Here is a 26144-nt window from a genome sequence, read left to right as displayed (position 1 = left end):
GGGATTTCGTCGGTGTCGCGATCATTTGAATTTCTAATTTGCGGCTTTGGTCCACAAAGAGAATCACGAGGAGATTGAGCCATATTTTCTGACATATGCGCGCTAATGAATATACCCGCGTTTCCTTGCTTTTTTCCTAATCTTTATCTTTATTTGTTTTTCACTCTATTTGGATTTTTGACTCTATTTGATTTTATTTTAATTATTTTTATATTTTATATTTTATTTTAATTATTTTTATATTTTTATATTTAGGGTAAGTCGGGAGAGATGCTATGTCGGGTAAGATGCCATTTGTTAATAATTTCCATGTTTATCCTTAGATAGCGTTAGTGATGCGCTCGGTTTGTTCATTTGTAAACCAGCAACGATATGACACTCGCTGTTCGTGTTTATTTTTAAAGATTGTGAATTTATCGAGGTAAGTTGAAAAAGTACTGTTCTGATCACATTTTACACAATATTTAGAATTCACATTAATCCTTTGTAGACTTTATTTCATAAATACGCAGTGGACTACATTGAAGTTTAGTATCAAATGAATTTTCTAACCTCTTAAATTATTTTTGATAGCACATGTTTGATATAGAAATTTCTGATAATATTTTTTCTAGTCGTGTTGGGACAAGATGCTACTTTTTTGTTGGTGTAAGATGACACAATCCAGTGAGAAAAGACAATGGAATCGACATCGAATCATCAAATCAACGTCGAATTAGCCCCTCAATGTAAAGATGTTTTTAATTTAAAAAAAAAATAATTCTTTATTTTTAGAATAATTAATCTCTATTGTTGAGAAGAATAGTTGTTGATAAAAATTTTTATTCTTACAGATCATATATTGTGTTTTATTTAGTTGCGATGTTAGGGCATCTTACCCGAGGTCTCGTGGCATCTTATCCAACAGGTTGGGTAAGATGCCACTTTTTGTAAGGTTTTTGTTTATTTATTGCGACGTAAAAGTCTTATGAGATACATTTATGTAACTAAATCATAATAAATAAAACTAATCAAACTTTTCATTGGTTTTATATTCTTTTATGTATCGATAATGGTTAAAAATATATCGCGATCCAAAGTTAACTATGGTATCTTCACCCGACTTACCCTATAGGGGAATGTCGTACCATTTTTTGTTTTTCATAATATTTCTTAAACAAGAGCTAAAAGTAAAGTTTTAGAAATATAAATATAAACTAGAAAGTGTTTTCAAAAAGATGTATAATTTTTATGGTACTGCAATTTTGCAATAATTATCTTTTTCGTAAGATAATTGTCTTACAGGCCCCAAAACTGACACAGTATGCAGCAATGCCACATATTTCTGTTCTTTTTCTTTTAGAGAAGTCCTCTGTACAAAATTGTTAGCATATCTTAACACAGGTAACGAAAAAATGAAAGAAACTTTTATTTTTTGTTTGTCAATAAGAAAGCTATTTTTCTTACGGAGTTTCTAACGGGATGTTATATTCATTCCTGTCCGGAAATCATGTTGGAGGAAAAAATACATCATTATCCCTGTAGCCTTATCACGCACGATAGATCAAGGGTGCCTCGTACTTTCTCTGCATCGACTTGCGTAAGCTAGCGCAACTATATAACGGTGGTTTTTATTATTGACGCTTTCGTGACATTCGTGCTCTATTGGATGAGAAGCGTTACATCGGGTGGATGCTTCCTAAGAATCGGCCTTGCGACAAAAACGATCAACCTTTCGACGATGGACACCCTTTCATTAGGAGACGCTTTAAGGACGCGTATCGATATTCGTCTTTCCGACAGCACCTTTGTGAAACACATGATTGCTGGAAAAACGAAACTGATTGCGTGGAAATGTGATTTTTCTGCACGAGCATTCGTTTCGTGACTCGAGATCACGAGATATTAACTTTCTAAGTTTCCGTAGAACAAATGTCGATTGTAAGAATAATCAACAATTACTTTTATATTAGTAATGATACAATTTTATTTGGTGATTAATTGTTTGTATTCTTCGAAATTAATTTTATTAAAATATACATAAAAAAAACTTCACACATGTAACTTTTTATACGCTGGCTGATTTACAGTATATAGATTTTCGCTTGGTCGCTTATATCAGTATGCATAATTTCTTATAAAAAATACATACACACATATGCTTAAGGATAGACTGCACAGAATTATAACGAGATAAAAATAAAAAAAAATACATTTTTCTAACGATCCCGTTTACTACGTAACCTGCTGGAAATGATCCGCTCAAACAGCACGCGTACATGTACACGCGCGTATATATGTATTGTGCGCAACCTTTCTCTCTCTCTCTCTCTCTCTCTCTCTCTCTCTCTCTCTCTCTCACTCTCTCACTGTCATTTTATCGCTTTTTATAGGTATATGTTTTTATATAGATCGTGTTAATTATTGGTTGGAGGTGAAGGTGATCGCAAGGGCTGTTATCGATTAGTGGATTGCCATCAAGTGATAAATAATCTGTGAAATGAAATAGATTTATATGCTTCTCATCGGGATGATTTTTTACATTTGGTTGCAAATAGAAATTAATGTTGTCGATATAGTTAACAAGCGTGCTCGCGTAATACGTCTGTATAAAATGCGAGATAGTTTACGGATTATGCAAAAGGTCACGTTACGTAAATTTTTTTTCTTATGCAATTAGATTTTTTTACGTAAGATGTGATGGTCTGCATCTGAAGATATTACGATTTTTGAGGAAGTCAAGGAAGAGATAAATAAGCGGAAAGAGAGATTATAAAAAGCGTTTTGTGTAATTCGACTACATCTGTACTAAATACGATCGAAAATTACAACACTTTTATTTGGCAAAAAGTCTAAAGAGGACAAAAAATTGAAATTTCAATGGCAATAACGTGCTAGTAAATGAGATAATCCACGAATATTTTATCGTGCGACTTATCTGCGTGTAATTGAGTTGTAACTTAATTGTATCTACAATATCGAATGCAACTTTAGTCTACTCAGCTATGAAATGTGTGTCGCTGAAATTTATTGACCAATTTACGTATTTTATGAATGCAATTGTAAAACCACGTTTTCTGAGAACAATTATCTACGTAACACATTCAAAGAATGATTATAATATTTATCGTTATCTCGAGCTTGAGGCAATTTAGATATAATATTTCCTTAGTCGCACATGAACATAAAATCAAAAATATTTCTCTCTCTCTCTCTCTCTCTCTCTCTCTCTCTCTCTCTCGGTCATGCTAATTTATTGATTTTCTGAATATTTCTAATGATTTTTACTTATTAATTTATTAAAGTATTGATGATTTAATTATGTTTTTTTGTAAGAATTAAGATGAATAATTTATTATGCTAAAGTAATATAAAATAGAAGTAAAGTTATATTAATAGCTATATGTATATTGATTTGTTATATATATCATTAATTTACTTCAAAATACGTTGAAATCATAGGTACAGAAGGTTTATTGTGTATTCTGTCCGACATACGATGCGATTAATGCGTTTGCTGTCACTGAAAAAGTTAATTAGCTATATAAATCTTATAAACAAAATTACATATAAAATGTCCATGCACGTACTCCTTACAAATTTATGATCGATTTATTAAAAGACTGACGTCGTAGGATCGTGAAGTCTCAGTAGTGTTGCGGTGTTAATCCGCTGGCTATAGCTCAGCAAGAAAAAAAATTAAATATTCATTCAGACGAATATTTCTAAATGTATATGTGTTTTCTGAAGTTATTTCTTCGTCGATGATTATCTTCCATGTAGCTCGTAAGCGAGTGAAACTCTTTAGCATACCGCTAGCGGAAAATTTGACTCTGTCAAGTAACCTACTTTTTCCGCAAATGCAAAAAACGGAAAGCTTCCAAGTATTTGTTCGTCGATTTGCATGGTTTTTCGTGCTACTCGTACGATTTATGCACTTGTCGTTTCCGACACTTCAAACTCTCGTCTTTTATGTCTGTTAAGCCATTAGAGTGTATATAAGCTATCACTGAGGAACCGATTAACAATTGTAATTAACGATCAGTATTTATATGATCTAGGAAATTTGTAAATTTAAAAAAAGAATACTGATATATATATATATATGAATATAAGAAGTATAAATCTTTTTATTGCACATGAATTTAGAAGCGGTATATTTGTCTTCTTAATTATAATCAATGTAATATTTTACAAAAATTATATATTATAAATTTTTTAAATTGGAAAATACAAAATAATCGATAAATATTCGATATATTCTATCATTATATATTTTTGTTGTTGTTCCGATATTGTTCATTATATCAGGACACGCCATTTTGAGCTATTTTAATCAAATGGCCATCAAATATTACACAGGGAATCGATTCCGCAGTGTACGTAAGGAGGTAACGGGAAATGATCCTCAAAATGAGTCTATCGTCGATAAATGTAATTTTCTTGTGCCTCTTAGTGAATTAGCTCTCTGGGAGAACTCGTTGAGAAACCTTATTACGAAATTCAATTCTATCATGTTGTCCGGCGATCGAACGTTTCAGGCAAATCTGCGCAATTAACATTATGTTACACGAAATTATATTCGAATGTTTTTATAATTTTATACAAATGTAATTAATTGCGGCAATGAAAGAAAACAGCAACTCGCATTATCTAAATTACATTATCTAAATTACTTTTATTAGTTCTCTTGAATTTATTAATGTATTATGTATACACATTTAAATAAATATTCTTTTATTACAGATTTCCAAAAACTCGAGCGTGAGGCGCGGATATGTAGAAAACTACAACATCCAAATATTGGTAAGTAAATATTATTTTTATCAATTTTATCGTGATATATTAAAGATATATTAAAGATGACAAAAAGCTATAACTGTCTCACCCCCCGTCGCATGTTAATTTTCCACCATTCTCGAATATATGTTATTAGAAGATAATTAATTGAATTACTAATCGATATTGACGGTGAGTCTTGGAACTTAATCTGAGTAGGCGTTCCAAAGTGAAATGATGAATAATCTGCACGTGACACGATCGTGGTATAAGTACGTGGCCTGCATCGCGAGTAGATATCGCCCACTTTAGTCAGACATGCATCCTCTGCATTGCTTATCTCCGACAATAAATTACAACGATTGCGTAAAAATTAAGTATTTTCATCGCGAAAGAACATTTAATACAATATTATAAATTGATTGAAACAATCAGTACTAATTTTATTTTAAACTTTATTTAAATATATTTAGATTGTATTATTAAAACTTTGTGACATTTTCTATAAATTGTTTGCTGTGTTTCTCAGGCGATATATATCATTGAATTGCTGTTGCTATTTTTAACACAGTTTTTTATAACAATTATATTGTATCGTGCCGATAAATATCACAGAAATCAAATGTAGGCGACACGCAATATTGGAATTCAATAAAATAAAAGAGAGAAATGCATAAGCGAAACGACGAATGAAGGAGATGACTTAGTTTTTTTATACGTTTCAATATCTCTGATGTTCTTCATTCTTTATGTTTCGGTCATCATTTGTATCACTGGGTATTTCTTTTAAAATTGATAACATTTAGGAAAAATCTTCCTTCTGAGAGATTGTAGTATTACATTATGTCAGTTTTTTCATTTATTATCTCGAAGAAAAATAAATACTTAAAAAAATGTATACATGTATAAATATTGTATTACAAAAAATATTGCAAACACCATTTTTTAGCGAACGTAAATTTTATAATTCAAAAGAGAGAAAAGTGTATATACATATATCTATGTAAAAGTGTTATTTAATAGAATAGCGGTTTTAATTAAATATTTATATATTAAAATTTAAATAAAACTTATTCTTATTCTTCATAAAGAACGAAAAATGTTGGTGCGCATAAAGCTATTATTGTGACAAGTTTTCTTAAGCAAATATTTGTTTTATCTTTATTCTAATATTTTTATTTACGAAAATTGCGTATTCTTCTTCTGTCTTCTGTCTTCTTCTGAGCTTTTGTAACATGTTATGTATCTACTTGTATATGAAGGAATCGTTGATCGATCGATACTTATCGAGAGAATAGAAAATATTTATATCCTAGATGATGGAATAAATGTAGAGAGGGCGGTCAGATTACATTTGGGATTATGGGATCTACACGCATATTCTCAGCTGTTAATAACATAGAAGCCCGTTAACCATCTCTTGGTAAACTCTAATTTCCCGATTAACTTGTTTGGAAAAAAAACTGCAAGAATTTCTGATGACTTTTTTTCACTTTTTTGACACGTATGCGATATCCGCATTGTTTTCCATGTAAAGGCATGATTAATGTAAAGAAAATTATCAGTAGCATATAATTAAATTATCAATAACATATAACATTTAATTTGTAAGTGTCGTATCAATTTTATAAATATTTTTTTTGCGAATTTTGCACAGAATTTGAACTCTTTTTATATTTAATTTGATATTATCTTAATTAAATTATTATATAATACCCTTAATACACGCACGCATGCGCGCACACACATGTACGAAATCGCATATTGCTGAATATTTGTTAAAAATAATCAGTATAAAATAAATTGAGTTTAATTTCAAATCTTAAGAGATTAATTGTATTAGTAATAATTGAAAGGAATTAAATTCATTTAATTTATTTATAATATATGTATAAGTCACGATTTCATTTCATTTGACAATTGTCGAAAAGTATGTAGGCTTTGTTTAAAACCAGATTTCTAATCTCTCACTAAGTTATACTAAGCGTGATACTTAAATAGCGTTTCAAAATAGTGTAAAAAGTTAAACGCCGTTTCAGAGCTGTTCCATTCGTGAATAAACCGTCGCTGCACACAATGTTGCATGTATAGTGTAATCTAGATAAAATGTAAATCGCGTCCCGTTCTGTTCGCGCTCGTTCTCGTATATTTGATGCATAATGTTGGGAATGCAATTAATCTCATATCTCTCGTCATTATACTTTTGACTCATGAATTACCCCCTGTTTTTATAATCATTTTAATATGTATGTATATGTGTGTATATTTATATATATATGCGTGAATATATATATATAAATATATATATAAAATTCTTGATGAGTCAATTGTTCCAGTCGATGTCATTTGATACGCTTTATTGAATTACGTTGATTCTATTATAGTAGCAGCATGAAGATTATATCATCTGGTTTATTCAAATCCTTGTTATTGATTGAGCACATGTAAGGCTACGAGAATTATAACGAAAATATGTTATAATTTTAACTTGAACAATTTGTCTAAAACGACTAACTCATTTACGTTTACAACTAACTCATTTTACGTTTTACCACTGTAACTCATTTTAACTTACATATATTGTATACGGTCATCTAGAATTTTTGCAATTTTGAAATTTTCTACAGATTTTAGGATAATAACTACCACACATTTCTAGAAATTCTTTGGTATAACTTATTTCAAAGTTACATATACTTGTCTTTTTATTTTATCATAGATCAGAGTAGAAACACGAATTAGGTTTGGCATGCTCTTGCAGCTCGCGGAGGCTTCCGTGTAATTCGATTTTCCGCGGATTACATGACTAGCGTCTCAAGACGTTATAGGAAGGAAGATGCTATAGTATTCGATGATACATTGTATAAAAATGTACTCTGCTATTCTTGTCATCGTAAACTTTAAATTTTGCATAATAGCGTATAAATATTTCTCATTATAAATAATGTTATAAAGAAGTTTTTATTAGTCAAGATTGAATAACAAAACCGATAGATGTACATAATTTTGACTTTGATTAAGGTTGATTAAGGAAATGATTTCCACATTAAACATTAATGTCTTGTATATTTTTTAATGATTTTCCTTTCAATGCAAAGTTTGATTAGATTCCATTTTTTCAATAACTTTGGGATTTTCATTGCTAGATATCCTGATAACAAAGTTAAGATCTGGTTAAAACAGGGTGAACCTAGAATTAACTGAAGAACAAACTTTCGTTGTCTGTTTGTCAAACTTGAGCTCGGCAGAATCCTTTAATTTTCAATGTTAAATAACCTCGTGTAACTATGTTGAAGTTAAAGTTTAAATTCTCGTATAGTGAAAGTATAGATTTCAAATTTGCTGAAGAATACACTGCTAAAGCTCGGTGAAGATTTTATATACATTTGTGTGTAATATCTTTTCCCTATAATACCTGTTATATATTTTATATTTTATCTCTCCCATCACACATCACTTCACATTATATATACCGTGTGTCGAAAGGTTAAACTTATAAATAAATTATAAAACGATTCGCGCGTATGATACAGCGCAGTATGGCTAATTGATGATTACTTTAGTTAGATGCACGCAAGGACTATACTAACAAAGAAAAGGGAAACAAAAAATATAACTATATAAGTAATCTTTCGTCGACAAGGTCGACGAAAAATCGGTACGTTTATTTCAATCGCATTTTTTTTTTATTATTATTGCATTATTATTGTACTTGAAGTCTACAAAGATTTACCCCTGTGAAGCTAGCCCCCCATTATTAAAAATAATAATTTTTTTTGAGAATTCTAAATAGATTTCCAATAGTTCCAGAGTTCCTGATAGGTTTAAGAAATAGTTTTGGCCATTATATAATATATATAAAGCCATCCATTAATTGTATTTTACAGAATTTAAAATGCTGTAATTCATATTTTAACATCAAATTAACATTATTTGTTTGTTAGATATTTTAGATAAAAAGCATTCAATTATTCTGAGTATTGAAGAGTTTTGACAGTTCTGTCAAGAGTTCTGGATATTCCCCTCCCCCCAGAGTTTTGTCGAAAATTCTAATGACGAAAATCCATAGAATTTAAACTGAAAAAGTTACGAGCGATTATAGGTGTCCATTTTCTAATTTAGAAGAGCAAAAAAATTGTTTTGAAGAGTTCTTTCGAGAGTTCTAGGTAACCCCCGCAGAGTTCTATAAAATATCTTAATGAGAAAATTATGTAAAAATAATACTTTCAAAGAGTTATGGCTGTTTTTTAGGTGTCAATTTCGGGTTTTTCAATGACGTTTTTTCTTACTTTCTCTCGAACAGAACTATTTCTTAAACCTATCAGGAACTCTGGAACTATTCAAAATCTATCCAGAACTCTAAAAAAAATAATTTTTTTGAAAATGGGGAGCTGCGTGAAGTTAGCCCCCATTTTTTAAATCGCGTTTTTGGCTTTAATGGCCAAAACTATTTCTTCAACCTATCAGGAACTCTAGAACTATTGGAAATCTATTCAGAACTCTCAAAAAAAATTATTATTTTTAATAATGGGGGGCTAGCTTCACAGAGGTAAAGATTTAGGTATATTTATCATTTTATATTTATCATGACATTTTTTCATATCACTTTTATTAAGCAGTTTGTTTCATAAACTGAATGAGCGGCGTGCTTCATCGAACGTTTCCCATTTTACACTGATCGAACATACATTACATCTCTAATTCCAATTCTCATATAATCTAATAAGTAAAACGCGTGTATTACGAGGGTAAGTCAATAAGTTCTTAGAAAATGTGTTAGAGGGCACTCGCAGTGTCATGTCACATTACTTTTTGACAAGTAGCATCTTTCAGCTGATTACTGTCAAATTTTGAGCAGAATTCATCACGTGGTTTCATTTCTCTCTGTAGATGATTAAAACGAATAACCTTTGTATATTTTGCAAAATGGAAAAAAACGAGTTTCGTGCAGTGATCAAACATCTACATATGAAAGGTTTAACGCCGAAAGAAATCAAAGCCGAGTTGGATAATGTTCACATAATGTAGCACATCTGCACCAGTAGGTACTTGCGACTGTATACAATTGGGTGAATGAATTTAAACGTGGTCGTACATCCACATGTGATGCATCTCGTTCGGAACGTCCAATTGAGGCTGCTACGCCAGAAATCATCGATAAAGTCCATGATATTGTTTTGACTGATCGACGAGTGAAAGTGCGCGAGCTTGTTGAGGCCACAGGCATATCACATGGCACAGTGATTTCAATTTTGCACGAACAATTGGGCATGAAAAAGCTATCGGCAAGATGGGTTCCGCATTTGCTCACTGTGGACCATAAGCGCGACCGTGTGACGATTTCAAAACAATGTTTGGAGATGTTTCAACGTAATCCAGATGAATTTTTGCGTCGATTCATTACTGTGGACGAAACATGGATCCATTATTTCACACCCGAGACGAAGAAACAGTCAAAACAATGGACTTCACCAGGTGAATCAGCTTCGAAGAAAGCGAAGACCGTGAAGTCGGTCAGAAAGGTGATGGCCACAGTTTTTTTGGGATGCACGCGGTATAATTCATATCGATTACCTTCCGTCGAAGCAAACGATCAATGGTGATTAGTGCGCAGCCTTATTGAACCGTTTCAACAACATTTTAAAGAAAAAACGTCCCCATTTGGCGAAGAAGACAGTGCTCTTCCATCAAGACAATGCACGGATTCACACGTGCCCGGCACCGATGGCCAAATTCAACGAATTCCGCTACGAATTGTTTCTCCATCCAGCATATTCGCCAGATTTAGCCCCCTGCGACTATTTCCTGTTTCTAAACCTGAAGAAATGGTTCGGAGGGAAGAGATTCACCACCAGAGAGCAGTTTATCGCCGAAACAGAGGCTTATTTTGAAGGGTTGGACAAATCATATTATTCGGACGGCTTGAAAAAGTTGGAGAATTGTTGAATCAAGTGTATCGAGCTAAAAGGAGACTATGTTGAGAAATAAAAATGAATCGATTAAAAAAAATGTTTTAAGTTAGGAAATTTGGAGGGGATTATTGATATTTCAGATTTGATTGCGTTGAAAGTCCGACAACCATATCAGTACGCAATTATAATTTCTGAAATTAATTCATTTAAATGAATTTAGAATAGTTCAACATCTTAAACGTTCAGACCGTTAGTGGCGCGCTTCTTAGTTTAAAATATTGTAGTTAACATAAGCGGTCTTTCAATCTTATTATTAAAAAAATGTGTTTTACTATGTTTTTCTAAAAACTTATTGACTTGCCCTCGTATAAACACGTGTAAATGTAGATATTGCTCCATCAACGTAGACGATCTCGATAAATTCAGTGCAGTTTTACTATCTGCCCGAAACAATGATCGCTCTCAGTGTCGGTGAAAAAGGGCGAAAGTTTATTTTACTAGTTTCCTATTGTGTGTCTACTCTCGTAATTATATTTGCCTTGGCCTTGTGTGTAGTAAGTGGGCGATTTATATTCGCATGGCGAATACGCGAGAATGATCGTAGAAAACTTACTTAATGAAAGTATATCGATTTCACGTATAGCGCTAATAATGCACCGTTAGTAAGCTCATTGTAAATGATTCTGAAAGTTGTCATTACTGACATTTGAACCGACGATCTAGAGCTTTAAGAGTGTCCGACCAGTTTCATAGCTTAATATCTCTTAAACTATTGAGTGTCTGAGCAAACGGCAAAATACGTGTCGATTTTTTTTCGATACCCAATCTATTGGCAAAAATTCAGAGCAATCGGGGATAAACACCTCGCGTCGTTCCCTTGTGAATATCACTTGTTAAATTATTGTCATTTTATTTGCTTTACTGTTTAATTTTGCGATTAGTGTAGTTCAGAAACTCCATCTTTGCTGCCGTATCTCTTTGAACCTTGACCTTTTCAATGTCTTTACTTCATTAAGCGATCTCTCCGATCACGCGTATCTTCGATTGAAAGTCACGGTGTGAATTACAGTCGACTGATTTACCTTCAACAGTCCTCGAACTAAATTGAACGTCCAGCAAATAAATGCTTGATTTCGACGGCAAGCGCGTCGATAATTACTAACTCCTCTCTCACTCGCTCGTAAGTTCGCTGAAACCTGGCTCAATGGCCGCGCTGCTAATTGATATAAATGCGACTCGGCGCGCCGATTACAGCGTACAAACTTCCACTTACAATTAGACGCGATGCACGTCTTCATTTTCGTAGCAGCTCTTCCAAACCCGAAAATTTAACACCATTAAATAATTGAAAAGAAATACAAAGTAGAATATTGATGCGCTAATGATATTTTTTATAATGCTCCGATATTTTTTATAATGATTACTTTGTCGTCAGTCTTTTTTAAAAATCGAATCGATAATAGAGAAAAGAATGGAAGGAAAGAATGGAAGCATTTAAAAGAAATTTGATGTAGATGTTACATGATTTCTTGCAGAAACTTTTACATTCAATTATTTTTATACAATATGTAAATATAATGCGAGATGGAAATAGTTAGATAAGAAAATGCAAAAATGTCACACGTTTCTTAATTTTCAAATTGATTTTATCAGAATACAAGTTTCATTGGGAAAAATTTGTTCTATGTTACTAATTCTTTTTCTATTGGAAAAACATTTTTTAATTTTCTTTTATTAGAGTTTCGTCAATATAATCACATATTATTAAATTCTTAATAAACAATATACAGAATGCTATTACAATACATTTGATACTCGGTCGGAATGGAGTGTGAGTTAAGGTATCATTAAATTTATTCGCTGCCAAAATTCTAACGGCCGTAAAACATTTTCAATTTCGTTTACTTCGTTCTTCGAGGAAGCAATGAGAAGTGTGCGCACTTATACTCTCGTATATAGGTTTGTTCGCGTCGCAAGATCCAACACGCTCCAACATGCTCCTACCATAGCTCCTACTCACTCTATCAAGTGCGTTGAAATGAGTAAGAGCTATAATAGGAGCATATTGGAATATGTAGTAGCATGCGAACAAATCTTATGACACACGTGATTACGACCTTGAGCCAACAAATTCGCACTGATGTGTTGCGATACCTACGAATTGTGCGCATACAAGCTGGATACAAGCCAATCGGCCGCGCGTGATCCCGAGGAAAATTTTTGGCGCTCGTGCGTTTTTCCGCGGATTCGTGTCGGATTGCGGTTGATCCCGGTGAATATACTCGAACGTGAAGATTTTCGTACTACATTCACTGACAACAGGTGTCCCTGTGCGACCAAATCGAGTTGAGACACGAATGTTTGCTCTCACGCGAAAGAATTTAACGGCTCCTTTATTGCTGAGTACGAACTTTTATATAGGTACAATAATCTTTATCAAATAGTGATTTTTAAGTGCTTCAAGATACGCGAAAATATTTTTTTACCAAGTATTCTTATTTTAAATATTCTGTATAAAATTAAAAGTACGATAGAAATTGTTCTGTCGTCACTCTTTTTTCTCGGATAATTCTGGATTTAACGTTATTATTCTTAATAATGTAACTCTGAAAATAATGTTTTTATTAATTGAATAAGTATTAGGTTGCGCCCTAGATTACTGTTGCTTGCATTTTTCCATCCGTTATTGTATAAACGTGAAGAGACTCAAATTGTCGGAATCGTTTTCTCGTTCATCTCTTTTATCCGTTTCTAAACGGATTTCATTGATTGAGGTAAGGATTTCCTAGCACAGGATTACAATACATTGTAATAACGACTTCAATCGGTACTGTTGACATTGTATCGACAATTCCAACCGAAAATTATCGTTTATCTTTCTACTGGTGTCGCCAGTGCAAAAATCACGCGCTCCCTCCGCCGCAGATCATCGCCACTGCGGGCGGTCCGTTTGTCGACCTTTATCACTGACAACGCGGCTATTATACTATCGTGAGTTCAATGTGATATACGATAGTGTTTACTACGATTAGGAAAAATGTATATGAATATTTCGCTATACCAGGATGTTCCGTATAAAAGAAAAATTCATAACATATAAAGTATTAGTTGTAATGACAAAATGTGGGTGTCAGTAACGTGATTCTACGATAAATCTTGATCTTCCGTAGAGATGTACATAACGGAGGATCTAAAAAGACGAATAGCAATATGTTCTCACATCTCGTGCCGTCTTATTGTCCTTGCAGCATCTTGAATCTCTAAGCGAGACACAAAAGCGCACGAGGAAGAGAATGCGGATCAATACTCGGCATCTGGTCATGCCGAACCCTATACGAGAGCATAGAGGCAATTTGCTTCTGTCGATTTTGTATATTGTCGACTTCCATTAGAATATTTCAATATTCGTTATGTGACATTACACAATTTTTTGTAAATTTCCTCTCTCATTATTAAACTGATTATATTAAATTTCTAATGTTTGTTGGTATCTATTTTGAAATGTTTAACGTCAAATAAGATAAAGTAATTTGAATATTTTACGTTGATGTTAGATTATGTAAAATAACGTTTGTAAATTGTGTGACCAACGTGCATTGAAGACGACATAATAAATGACGATACAATAATTTGTATCTCGTTTATTCGTAAAATAGATATCCGCTATATACAGAGTGTACCAGAATGACCGCCAAATATTTCGTGTGCTAGTATAGAGCAGACTAAACTGAGTCGAAAAGTCCTGTATCATTTTGCAATTTTCGCAATAGTTAACATGATATTAATTACTAAATATCGCCGAATATTGATTTTCAATAATTTTTTACTCAAGTATACTATCAACTTTATAGAAAAATAGCAAGAGATAAAAATTATTTATTTTCTTCTCATAGTAGTACTTGAGCAAAAAATTATTCGAAACCAATATTCGGCGAATTTTAGTAATTAATATCATGTTAACTATTGCGAAAATTGCAAAATGGCAGAGGACTTTTTGACTCAGTTTTGTTCGCTATATCAGCACATCAAATATTTGGCATTTATTTTGGGACACCCTGTATATCTAAGCGGAACAGAATTTATAATGTCGGTTAATCCTTTATACGACAGAAAACCGATGACGATTTAGACAAGGTAATTGACACAAGATTATCAGAATAGAGGAATATAAAATGAACTGGTTTTATATCACAGAAGAAAATTTATTATAAATGTTTTTTTCAAAATGTTAATATTTAATACTGATCATTTTGTTCGAAACTTAATTTCCAACATATTTAATGTCAAAGACCGGAAAATCGCTATGTAAATTAAATATTCGTTTTTCACGCTTATTTTGTCATATAAAACTAGGTTTCTTTTATTTAATTTTAAGTATTTTAGTTTAATGAAAATATTTAGTTTCCATTTAATTTTCAAGATATTTTGTATTAAACGTAAATAAAATTTCATAAATCAAATTTTTGTGATTTTTTTACTTAATTTCAAAGATTAAAATATTTAATAAATATCAATTAAGTACAGAATTATTGAAAATGATATTCTAGTCGTCATTTGGTTTTCACGTTTTGTGACTGCCGAATTGTGATTACCGAATTAGGATATACAGGGTGTTTCCAAATTAAATGGCAAAACTTCGGGAGCGTGTAGAGGAGTAAAAAACTAAGAAAAAAAATCCTATAGACATATGCTCCTTTTTGCTTTGTTTCGCAGGAAATCACGAAAAAAGAAAAAAATATATTTAATTTATTATTTTAATTATTTTATTTATAAACTTTTTAATGAAGATTTTGTTCGAAATGTGCACCTCTTGCAGCAATACAAGCATTGCATCTGTCAAACACGGCTCTTGTAGCAGCCAGGCACTGTTCTTGCGATATTCTGTTCGCTGCAGCTACGATACGATTTCTCAAATGTTGCTCTGATTGAATAGGCGAAGAATAAACTTCTTGCTTCAGAGTACCCCATGCATAGAAATCTAATGGCGTTAAGTCGGGCGAACGAGTTGCCCAATGTACTGCTCCTCCACGTCCAATCCATCGTTGTGGGAATTTTCTATCTAACCAGGTTCTAGCGACTCTGCTGTAATGAGCAGGGCATCCATCTAATTGAAACCACATTTCAGTACGTTGTTGTAATGGGATGTTTTCTAAATAGTCAGAAAATTCATTCTCCAAGAAATTTAGAAAACGGTCCCCATTTAATCTTGCAGGTAAAAAAAACATTTTTTTTCGATTTCTCTGAAACGGAGCAAAAACGAGCATATGTCTATAGGACTTTTTTTCTTAGTTTTTTACTCCTCTACACGCTCCCGAAGTTTTGCGATTTAATTTGGAAACACCCTGTATATGTATGTACAAGTAGGAACGTGATGATCGAATTGCATCAGCTTTAACATTGCGACAACGAGGAACGCTAAAGTTTATTAGACTGACCGGTCGCTACCTTTAGCTCTAATGTTTCCATAATTCATAAAAATTGGTGTAATCAATAACGTTAATATTTCTTTTATTCATCTTATGGCTTCATTCGATGAGACTGGATGTAGTTGAGGCGATGAATCGTCCTCCGTGCTGCCACGGATTACAGCACGTTTCGCGTAACGGCATAGAAACGGGAAATCTATGTTCGTTGTGAGTCAACAATTAGTGATACATATCGATCCTGTTTGTCAGTCGAGCTCGTTTTGTACCTTACTTTATTTTTTATTTCCTCTGACTCGTGTGTTTCTACCTCCCTCTCTCTCTCACTCTTTTCAGATTTTCGTGCGATACGCATGATGGATACGATTGCACGTGTCACGAAAGGAAACATTGTGAAACAAGATGATTATTTGCAAATAACTCTTTCGTGAGCTTGTTTTTATAATCTCATGGATATAGTTTATATGGATAAATACTGTCTTTATATATCAATAATGCATATCTAAAAGTTTTGACAATAAAAAGGAAAAATATACCTATATAATAAGTAAAAAAAATCTTTTTCCGAATTTAGAAAAATGTGTTATAATGACAAGTAGTAGAAGTAAGAGGCACGGAAAAAAAAGATTAGCTGCCACAGCTAAAAATTAGGTATGGCAGCTAAATTCAGTAGTATTATATGGGCACCTAATATCGTGTCTGCGAGGTCTAATTTCCATTAGCTGTGAGGCCTCAATATTATCATTGTAACAGATAAGCATTTTGCTATTATGTCGATGTATTGATCATTGCAGCAAACGTTTTCTGTGTAGCAGACAATTTGGTAGCAAGTACAGTTTCAGCAAACCATATTTAGCTGTTGTAGAGATAATTTCTTTTACACGGACATATCCGATAACTATGACAACTAACTTTATGTTGCTAAATAAATTGACTATAACAGACGTACGTATTTTGCTATTACGTCCTTATATTAGCTACAGCAGCAAATCCTTTGTATGTACATTAGCAAATTTCATTGCATATAGTAGCTAATGCAATTTCAGCTAATCAGAATTAGCTGTAATCAGAAACATTTTTTTTTCCGTGGGGTACAATACAAATATGAAATATACATAGAATAATATCTACACTGAAAAAAAAGATTGGCTGCTGCAGCAAATTAGATGGTAAAATATGGCATAGCATTTTTAATTGGTTGTAGCAGCCAATGTTTGGTTGTGTTAGTCTATTGGAATCCTGTACTGACATTGCGGATAGGTTAATTTGCTGCAGCAGCCAATCTTTTTTTCAGTGTACAGTTTACTTTTTTGTTATTAACAGAATATAATATAATCTTTGCGAGAATTAATTATATATAAACCAAGTCTCTACACTTGATAATTTCACATCTATAATAGATAATCCTTGAGATATATTTGATGATCTATGCAGATGGGCAGTGATTTTAGAGATCAATTGGTCTCTGTGCTAAATTAACACTAACTCAAGTGCAGAGATATTGCTCGATCAATTATCCTTGGAATAGTTTGCTGGATAACAAGGTTCCGTGTATCGAAGATGGCTCGGTAATCGTTTTATCACTTTAATGGATTATCAGAAGCGTCCTTCTAGTAATGTGTGTGTGTCTTTTGATAGAGCAATACTCTCTTGTATGTGAATTAATTGCATATTTTTTACACACACACACGCGCGCGCATTTATAAAAGATTGTGCGTACACATCTGATATGCCTTAAAAAGAGAGGAGAGAGTACATTTAAAAAAATAATATAAATTCCTTATAAAATTTCTTTCATTTTATTTCGATTTTTTTAAATTTATTCATTTGGAACTTTATTTGTTTTTAGAATTTTCTTTTTTATTTAATAATGTTTAATATTTAATATTTTTTGTCATTTTTAGTAGGATTTGAACTTTTGCAAATGTAATCGCAGTGAGAACATTAGCGCCACACAGAGACAGCTACATATGTCGAGGTGTGGCTTTGAGGATCGATACTTGTGTTAGTTCTCTCTCTTTGTCTTTTCTTCCTTTCTCTCCCTCTCCCTTTCTTCCCTCCTTTTTCTCTCTTTCTTTTCTTTTCCTTTCCCTTCTTTTCCTTTCCTTCTCTCTTACCATAATCATTATCGTACCATCAATTTTTTCCATTATCGCTACATTAAAAAAAGTCATGCGTATTTATGTAATATTCTATTTCTGAAAATGATTAAAGCGTCTTAAAGTAGAAAATTGTTAACGAATTTTTCCAAACTTTATCTTTGAATCTTTCTTTCCAGAGGGTTGCAGAATGTTTTTATAGAAAAATAAACTTTTTTAATATTTGAACTCGTTTTTCTGGTCATATCTTGTAAAGTCGAAGAAGGGACCACAGAGTGAAAAGATAGATTCCGGTCCCCTTTTCTCCAGTCCTCTCTTCTCATAATCCCGCGAATCGTTTGAAAAGGCTGCAGATGGAAAGATGTATTCATATGAACTTACAAATATAACACGCAGCATTTCGACTCGCAGTCCGCAATCAATATCGAAATACCATTCTTTAAATCGATATAACGATGGAAAATATTTATTTGCAAATTAAACGCGAAATTGGATATGAGTGTGTGAAAAATATGAAAATAACTGTAAAAAGAAATTGGTAAAAGAGAATTATAAGCGAAATGGTATAGTATTGTACACAATTGGATGTATTATGCAATTAAAGTATAAATTGTTTATAATTAAAGAGTAAAACGTAATGACTACCATTATGTAAAGTAATTTAAAAATTTTTTTTAATACACTTTGAAAATGCTTATTTTAGTTTCTTCTTTTATCTCAGATTTCCGTTTAGATTGAATCGAACGCGGTATCAGAAAAAGAAAATATGAACCCAATTTTTTATGGCCTTTTGATTCTTCTAAAAATAAAAAAATGTAAAGTTGTAGACAATTCCTGTAGACTCGAAATTCTTAAAATAAAAATAATAATAACACAATTCGTAAAGGCCATACGAGTCACGGGCTGATGAAGGTGCCAACGATTAATTTCAATCTTAATTAATCATTAATGTGTAGAATCCTCTTTATTGAACGTTTCGACTCACTTTGGAGTCCTCCTCATTAATTACACATATGTATTGCTGAGGAGGACTCCAAAGTGAGTCGAAACGTTCAATAAAGAGGATTCTACACATTAATGATTAATTAAGATTGAAATTAATCGTTGGCACCTTCATCAGCCCGTGACTCGTATGGCCTTTACGAATTGTGTTATTATTATTTTTATGTAAAGTTGTAGTTCACACAAACTTTAAAAACTTAAATGTGTCCTAACTGTTCGTTTAATATTAATTAAGTTTATCATTTATTTATATTCTTATGGAATTTATTACGTTTCTTTTGCCGACGATGAGTACCTATATGTAAAATTTATAACAATGTATACACATGGCAAAAATATCATGATCATTTTAGATCATACCGGTTAGTCTTAATATATCGATATACAATATCTTCTAATTTATTCATTTTTTTTTATTTATTGGAATTCTTATTTTGAAATTTATCTTATGTTTCATCTTATTCATGAATGCTTGTCAGATATAATAAAACTGGAAGATGCGAATTCATCATTAAGGTCAATCGTATTAAAAATATCGATCGAGAATCAGGAGGAATGAGTAATGGTGTTGTCTATTAATTACTGGTTTTCGTTTGATTGACGAGATTTTGTGTCAAAACGAATTATCGTATTAACGCTGCGCGTTAACTGTGAAATAATACTTCTGTCAGGAAAAGTTTTGCTCTCATTGTGGCGGTATAGCAACCCAGTTCGTTGATCGATCTCGAAATAGGTACGCATAGAGGACAGCGCATTGCGGCGAAAATGCTGCCGGATAGGTAAGACAAATGAAAGTATGTTAGTGAAGAATAGAGCTAATCGAATTTTCTTAAAATATTTCGGAAATAGTAATATTTCACTTCTATTAATTTTTGAATTATTTATTATAATTATTATATATTGCTGAGTAAATAAAAATGCAAGTTAAAATATCAATAACTTGGAAATTTAATTATTTGACTAAATCACTTTTTTCAATAGTCATCATAAATTTAAGTCTTACAATTAGAAAAAGTTTGGGAGTTTCCAATTTTACTAGAGTAAAGATTGAAATTCTATTTTTTGCTTAGCATGTTGCTATGCAAAAGATATGAATGTCTTGTGTTTACTTGTACCTCGCCGGCAACTTTTATGACAAAGAAAACTTGTATATTCATTAAGAGAAGCCGGATTATCTTGACATTTAGCACGTAAAATAGCGCCTCGGCATCGTAGAAGGTTTCTTCGTGTCATCTGACGCATATCGATCGAGAATGATTCTTGTTGTTGTATAACGAATGCAAAGAAAAACATATCGTTATATGAGTCATTGAATGACAGCGTTTTTCGCGTATAAAAGAATAGGCCATGTCTTCATTTGACTCTAATCAAGCTCGAAGCGGAGCAAACTGCTTCTCGGATTAAAAGGACGAGAGAAGAGTTCTTTCATTGACTTTAGTATATTGACTTGTAGTAATCGTAGCAAGTGCTGTTTAAACATACAAACTATTCTCTCGTATTCGAAAATCGATCTTTGTCTTCGACTTGCCCAATATCCGTGTAGAAAACTATTTATTGCACGACCTAAATCTACTATACGATTCGTGATTCTCTGTAATTTTAATTTGCCACATTACAAAATTGATTATTCGCTCTCTTCTTTTTTATAAGTCTTTAACACAAATATATTTTTTATGCATTTAATAAAAAATTAATAAAAATAGTGAACTAACGAAATTAGATGCAAAATAATTTTTATTTTTGTTTTTAATATGCGTAGCGATAAAATTCGATGTTAAAAGAAAACAGGATGTTTTGAATATAATTGATAAATAAATTTCTTTAACAATTACAGATAATTTATTTTATTTGTCGATTTTATTATGCGCAATTTCATTATCCACATTTTAATTGCATCTTATTCATGATAAACGTTATAGTGAGGGGCACTGTTTTTTACTTATATTCTTGCACATCATTGAATCGAATGGAGTTGAATCTAGTCGCTGTAAATCGAGTGCAATTGTTAGCCTAGTGTCGTGCGGACCGTTAGGCAAGTTAATTGACAACAATCGTTCTTCAAGAAGGCGTCAGTTTGCATGACGATTATTGTTCAGTAACAATAAAGAGAATAATATGAGATGATAGCGTTACGTTTCCGCTTGATGATATTGAACTCAAGGATTTCGGATATCACCAACATGTATAAATATCGAATATCACATTCATGAAATCTATAACTTGTTAGGAATTGTCATTAAATTTATAACAATTCCACGCAAACTTGTGGAATTTAAATGGAGAAAGCTACAATTTGTTAGGAATTGTCATTTCAAGGATGTATCTGAGCTATTTCCAAAATAGTACCAAATTGATGAAACTTCGAGAAACTCTTCCCTTGTTATCTGTAATATACTAAAAAAATTTCAAGTAGATTCACTAAACCGTTAGAGAGTAATTATTATTTTAATTATGATGATTATAAAAATTTAATACTAGTACTGACCAATTAATAACTTATTTTAAGCATTAAAAATATTATTAATAGTATTTTTAATACTGTGTGAAAATAAGTGATATATTAATTGGCCAGTATTAATATTAAAGTTCTATAAGAGACGTTTTCTTACGGGAAACACCATTTTGTCGAATGTAATTAGTAATAAAAGTATTGAAGAAATAGTACCTAAAACATTTAATTTTTTTTATACGTATAGATCCTAAATTACTGGAACTTTTTGCAAAATTAGATTAATTTTCACATGGTTTCAGAGAAATTATTATTCACAACAATTTTGCGGTATATATGTATGGCTCAATATCACATATTCTGCCATATTCTGCCATAATAATATATTTATATTATTTAAATAATGCATATTTATCTTTTTTAACCATATTCCAATTACTTTTTTTCTATTTTGCACTGGTAAATAATGTTTTGTTATAGAAAGTTAAAAAATGACAAATAAAGTTAATAAAATATTGAAAAAGTGAAAAATAACTTTTTAAAAATAAATATATTGTATTATCTACTATTTATATAAGTTATCATTAGATTTACTACACGTTTGGCGCAGTTATGTAAATATTTCGAATTTGGGAGACTTTTGTCAACAATTGTATCTCAGATACATCCTTAACCTTATAACACGCAAACTCATTGTTTAATAATATTGTCCTGTGAATTCAACGATTTCGGATATTACCGGCATGTAGCATCGATTATCACGTTCGTGAAACCTACATCTTGTTAGAAATTGTCATTAAGTTTATGGCATGCAAACTCGTGAAATTTAAACAGAGAAAGCTTTACGATTATGCACTCCGGTGTCGTCAATAATCGTAATCTTGATCAGCATGAATTTCCTCGTTTCAATTGTGAAAAATTTGATCGGATGTGCGCAATGCGGCAATTCAAAACTTGCTGATGCAAAATCTAAATATGTTAAAATATATTATGAATAGAGAGAGAGAGAGAGAGAGAGAGAGAGAGAGAGAAAGAGAAGAAAAAGTAAATAAAATATGAAATACAAACAGACAATAGACATATGTATGTAGAATTATACATAATTATGCACGTTACATTTGAAATATCAAAACTTTTTTTTAAATCTTATTCGTTAAATAAATTTTATTTAATTTTAGCAAATAAAATAGTGATAAATGAAAGAAAGTATAAAGTAGATATTAAAGAATGGAACAGCTTTCAATGTTAGTTATATAAGATAACATTTCGTTTCTATCATTGGTCCTTTTATAGAAGATCCATTTAAAATATAAACGCTTAAATATAGGATCCACTTAAAATACAAAATTGTAATAAGTACTTTCACAAATTTGACGTCTTGTCATCCTTTCTGTTACAGTGAGATTACATGACAGTATACAAGAGGAGAATTTCCATTATCTTGTCTTTGATCTGTAAGTATACCAAATTGTTATTTTTGACTGTTAAATGTAATTACACTTTTTTATGTGGTTCTTGTGTGTTTTCTTCGGTGAGATTAAATTGGTTGTTTTATAGAGCTCGAATGGTAGTAAATTAATTGAAATCTTGAATGATTGTAATGACGATGCACAATTTATATCATTTATTTTAATGGCATTTTTAACATTTAATGTTTTCAGAAGTGTATCATTGTGTCGTTAATAGTTAATCATATATGTGTGTCTCCATCTGATACGTAGGGAAAAGAAAGTATTGCAATCGGCGTTATTTATTTGTGAAAAATTACAATTATTATTTTATTTATATGGAAAGATGAAATATTGTTATTTTAAAACAGAGTGATTCTAAAATTTATTATTTTTTTTTAAAGATCGAAAATTTTTATATCTATCTCTTTATTTAAAAAGCTTTATATTTTCGATCCACGCAATCGTGTTGGGAGCACTTGATACGATTCAGCTGACAATAGACGCGATTCTCGAGTTATCGCGCATCGGTCCGTATTCAGAACGCACTTGTAACAATGTTAACGCGCATTTAGCATACAATTTACATTACATATGCTATAGAATTTCAGAAATAAAAGTGCATTTATTGATCGTGCATCTATCGATCAAAGCGCGTTCTGAATACGGGCCATTACGTTCATCTATTAGTCTCGATTTTACTAACAAGCTCCTAGCAGCGACGAACAACATAGAGGCAATTCGTGAGCTCTAATTGCATCAAGTAGATACCAATCTGTGGCCTTTTAAAATTGTCAGCAATCGACGCACGAGTCGAGAAAGTATCGCGTCTAATTTAATTTCCGCGCGAGAATACGCGCGACCACTCCGTTACGTTGATATTTGTAACGTTAATTTACCGTATACCATAAATTTCATTTCTCCTTCTTGCCACGTGGCAACGATATGACTTTACTACTTTGCCACGTCGCCTGCAATTAATCTACATCAGGTTGCAGAGGATTTATAGTAATTTCATCCGTTCGTCTTTTGCTCAACTTTTTATTGACACGCCATTTTTGGTTTCGTTGAAATTCTGCCGAATTTTTAATATTCGAGCAGTTAATTACTTTTAATTCTATGCACATACATAGGATATGCAGCAGTTCTTCCATCGTATTTAAATTTTTAACGCAGAAATTTTCTTTCAACTGTCAATTCATGTATAATTTTTTCTGGTAAATTTGATTTATCATTCGGTTGCGATGTAGGCCTGTCGCATTTTAATGTAATAGCTATCTTTAAATACTAATCAATGAGATTTTACATGTATAATGTTATAGGAGAAATCTTGCTACTTTTTGCACAACAAATTCGAATACAAGCGGTATTGCGAGAACACGCTTACGTTATATGAAGCATTTACGAAAATTCACGCTGCTTTTATTCCCGGGGTTAAATGTCCCGCTACTTGGCGATATTGCTTTACCACGCGATCTCGCGACGCGCTCGCGAAATGGAATTGAAACGTAAAACGCTTACAGAGTCACCGGCGGAGAACTGTTCGAGGACATCGTCGCCCGGGAATTCTACAGCGAGGCGGACGCCTCGCACTGTATTCAACAAATCCTGGAAAGCGTTCACCACTGCCACCATAACGGAGTTGTGCATCGGGATCTGAAAGTACGTAGAGAAAAAGGGTCGAGTTTGTTAAGCGTGCTGCGCGTTTGTAGGGCCGACGTTGAAATCAAACGAGCAAACACCTAGCTGCAGCGCGGCACATCTATCCTTCCACAATGCACTTCCGTCCAATGCTTCATCTACCTTTCGCGATTTCTATGAGACATTCCGGAAACTCTAATATGTACAATAATAACAGAAAACGGTATTTTTCATCGTGTTCTCGATCGAAGTTTAAAATTAAAAATTCGCCGATATTTATCGGTTTTCAGAACTCAGTAACTCCATAATTTAGAGTCACGTTTTATATTAATTTCAACGAGGATATATATTCCGTTTATTTATATAATGCCAATGAAATCATATGGAATGCTCGAATCTTACTCGAGTTTAATTTCAATCGAAATTTTGATTAAGGAAGAGTTAATGAATATCGACTCAATGTCGAGCATTTAACGATGTCGACGCGGATCTGTGCCATTTTCTGTTGCAGCCCGAAAATTTACTCCTCGCGAGCAAGGCGAAAGGGGCGGCTGTGAAATTAGCAGATTTTGGTCTGGCGATCGAGGTGCAGGGTGAAGCGCAGGCATGGTATGGTAAGTTGATTTTGCTTTTTCTGGTGAATTAATTCTCTGGAACTTATACTTTGTCTTCATGCGTCGATCTAGTTCTAACAATAATCGAAGCGACCGAGCCATGCAGGAATCTTCATAAGAAATTTCTTGTGGAAAGAAAAGCGTGTGTTATTTCACAATTCTTTCGTGATATTTACCTAACTTTTGTTCGATAATCCGAATGTTCCATCTTTTTTCTTCGCAATCGGACCATTATAAAAATTAGTCATCCATAAAAAGTCAGGACAGAGATATAAAAAAATGATACATTGCGTTGAGACTTTCAGTGAGTTAAGAGATCGAACAATTTCTTTAATATAAGCAAAATAATAGGATTCGCGAAATAACGTGGCTCAAGTTGCGAACTTATCCGACACTATAATTTACAAGTGAAATGTAGCTTTTTCTCCTTAGTCTTCATTCAAATATCGTTGCTATACAGTTACAATTTGCATTTATATTTTCTTCGTATCGTATAACATATTATTTTCTTATGGTAAGAAAAGTTAGCATTAGCGTAGTGCAAGAAACGTCAATGATAAATAGAAAAATTATTGCCAACTTATTCTAATAGGAGCGCTATTATTCAGATTTTTTCATTAAAGAACAATTTTAGAGAAAACTTTAGATTTCTTTAGAGGAGAAGGTGGTATTATGGCCAGTGCACATATTGTGGCCTCTCTTAATATTTCCGCTATTATGTAGCGAATCCTAATGATTACTTATGGAATTATTAGTTCAGTAGCTCGCCGTTACACCATGACGCTAATATTACCAATA

The 26144-nt window shown here is 32.3% G+C and overlaps 1 protein-coding gene across 15 annotated transcripts in view; it reads left to right on the top strand.

Annotated features, from left to right (window-relative positions):
- The window catches only part of CaMKII (Calcium/calmodulin-dependent protein kinase II), a 123018-nt gene that overhangs the window by 43863 nt on the left and 53011 nt on the right, over positions 1 to 26144 (top strand). For all 15 annotated transcript variants that reach the window (XM_018452310.1, XM_018452315.1, XM_018452308.1 and 12 more), the window contains exons 3-6: positions 4726 to 4785; positions 23043 to 23097; positions 24615 to 24753; positions 25244 to 25346. In XM_018452310.1, coding sequence (XP_018307812.1) covers positions 4726 to 4785; positions 23043 to 23097; positions 24615 to 24753; positions 25244 to 25346 — 357 coding nt within the window. The remainder of the gene's footprint in view (positions 1 to 4725; positions 4786 to 23042; positions 23098 to 24614; positions 24754 to 25243; positions 25347 to 26144) is intronic.

The sequence above is a fragment of the Mycetomoellerius zeteki genome, unplaced genomic scaffold (assembly GCF_001594055.1).
Source record: "Mycetomoellerius zeteki isolate Tzet28-1 unplaced genomic scaffold, Tzet1.0 scaffold343, whole genome shotgun sequence".
In the NCBI taxonomy this organism is placed as follows: domain Eukaryota; kingdom Metazoa; phylum Arthropoda; class Insecta; order Hymenoptera; family Formicidae; genus Mycetomoellerius; species Mycetomoellerius zeteki.
This window is presented reverse-complemented; position numbering and strand designations above follow the sequence as displayed.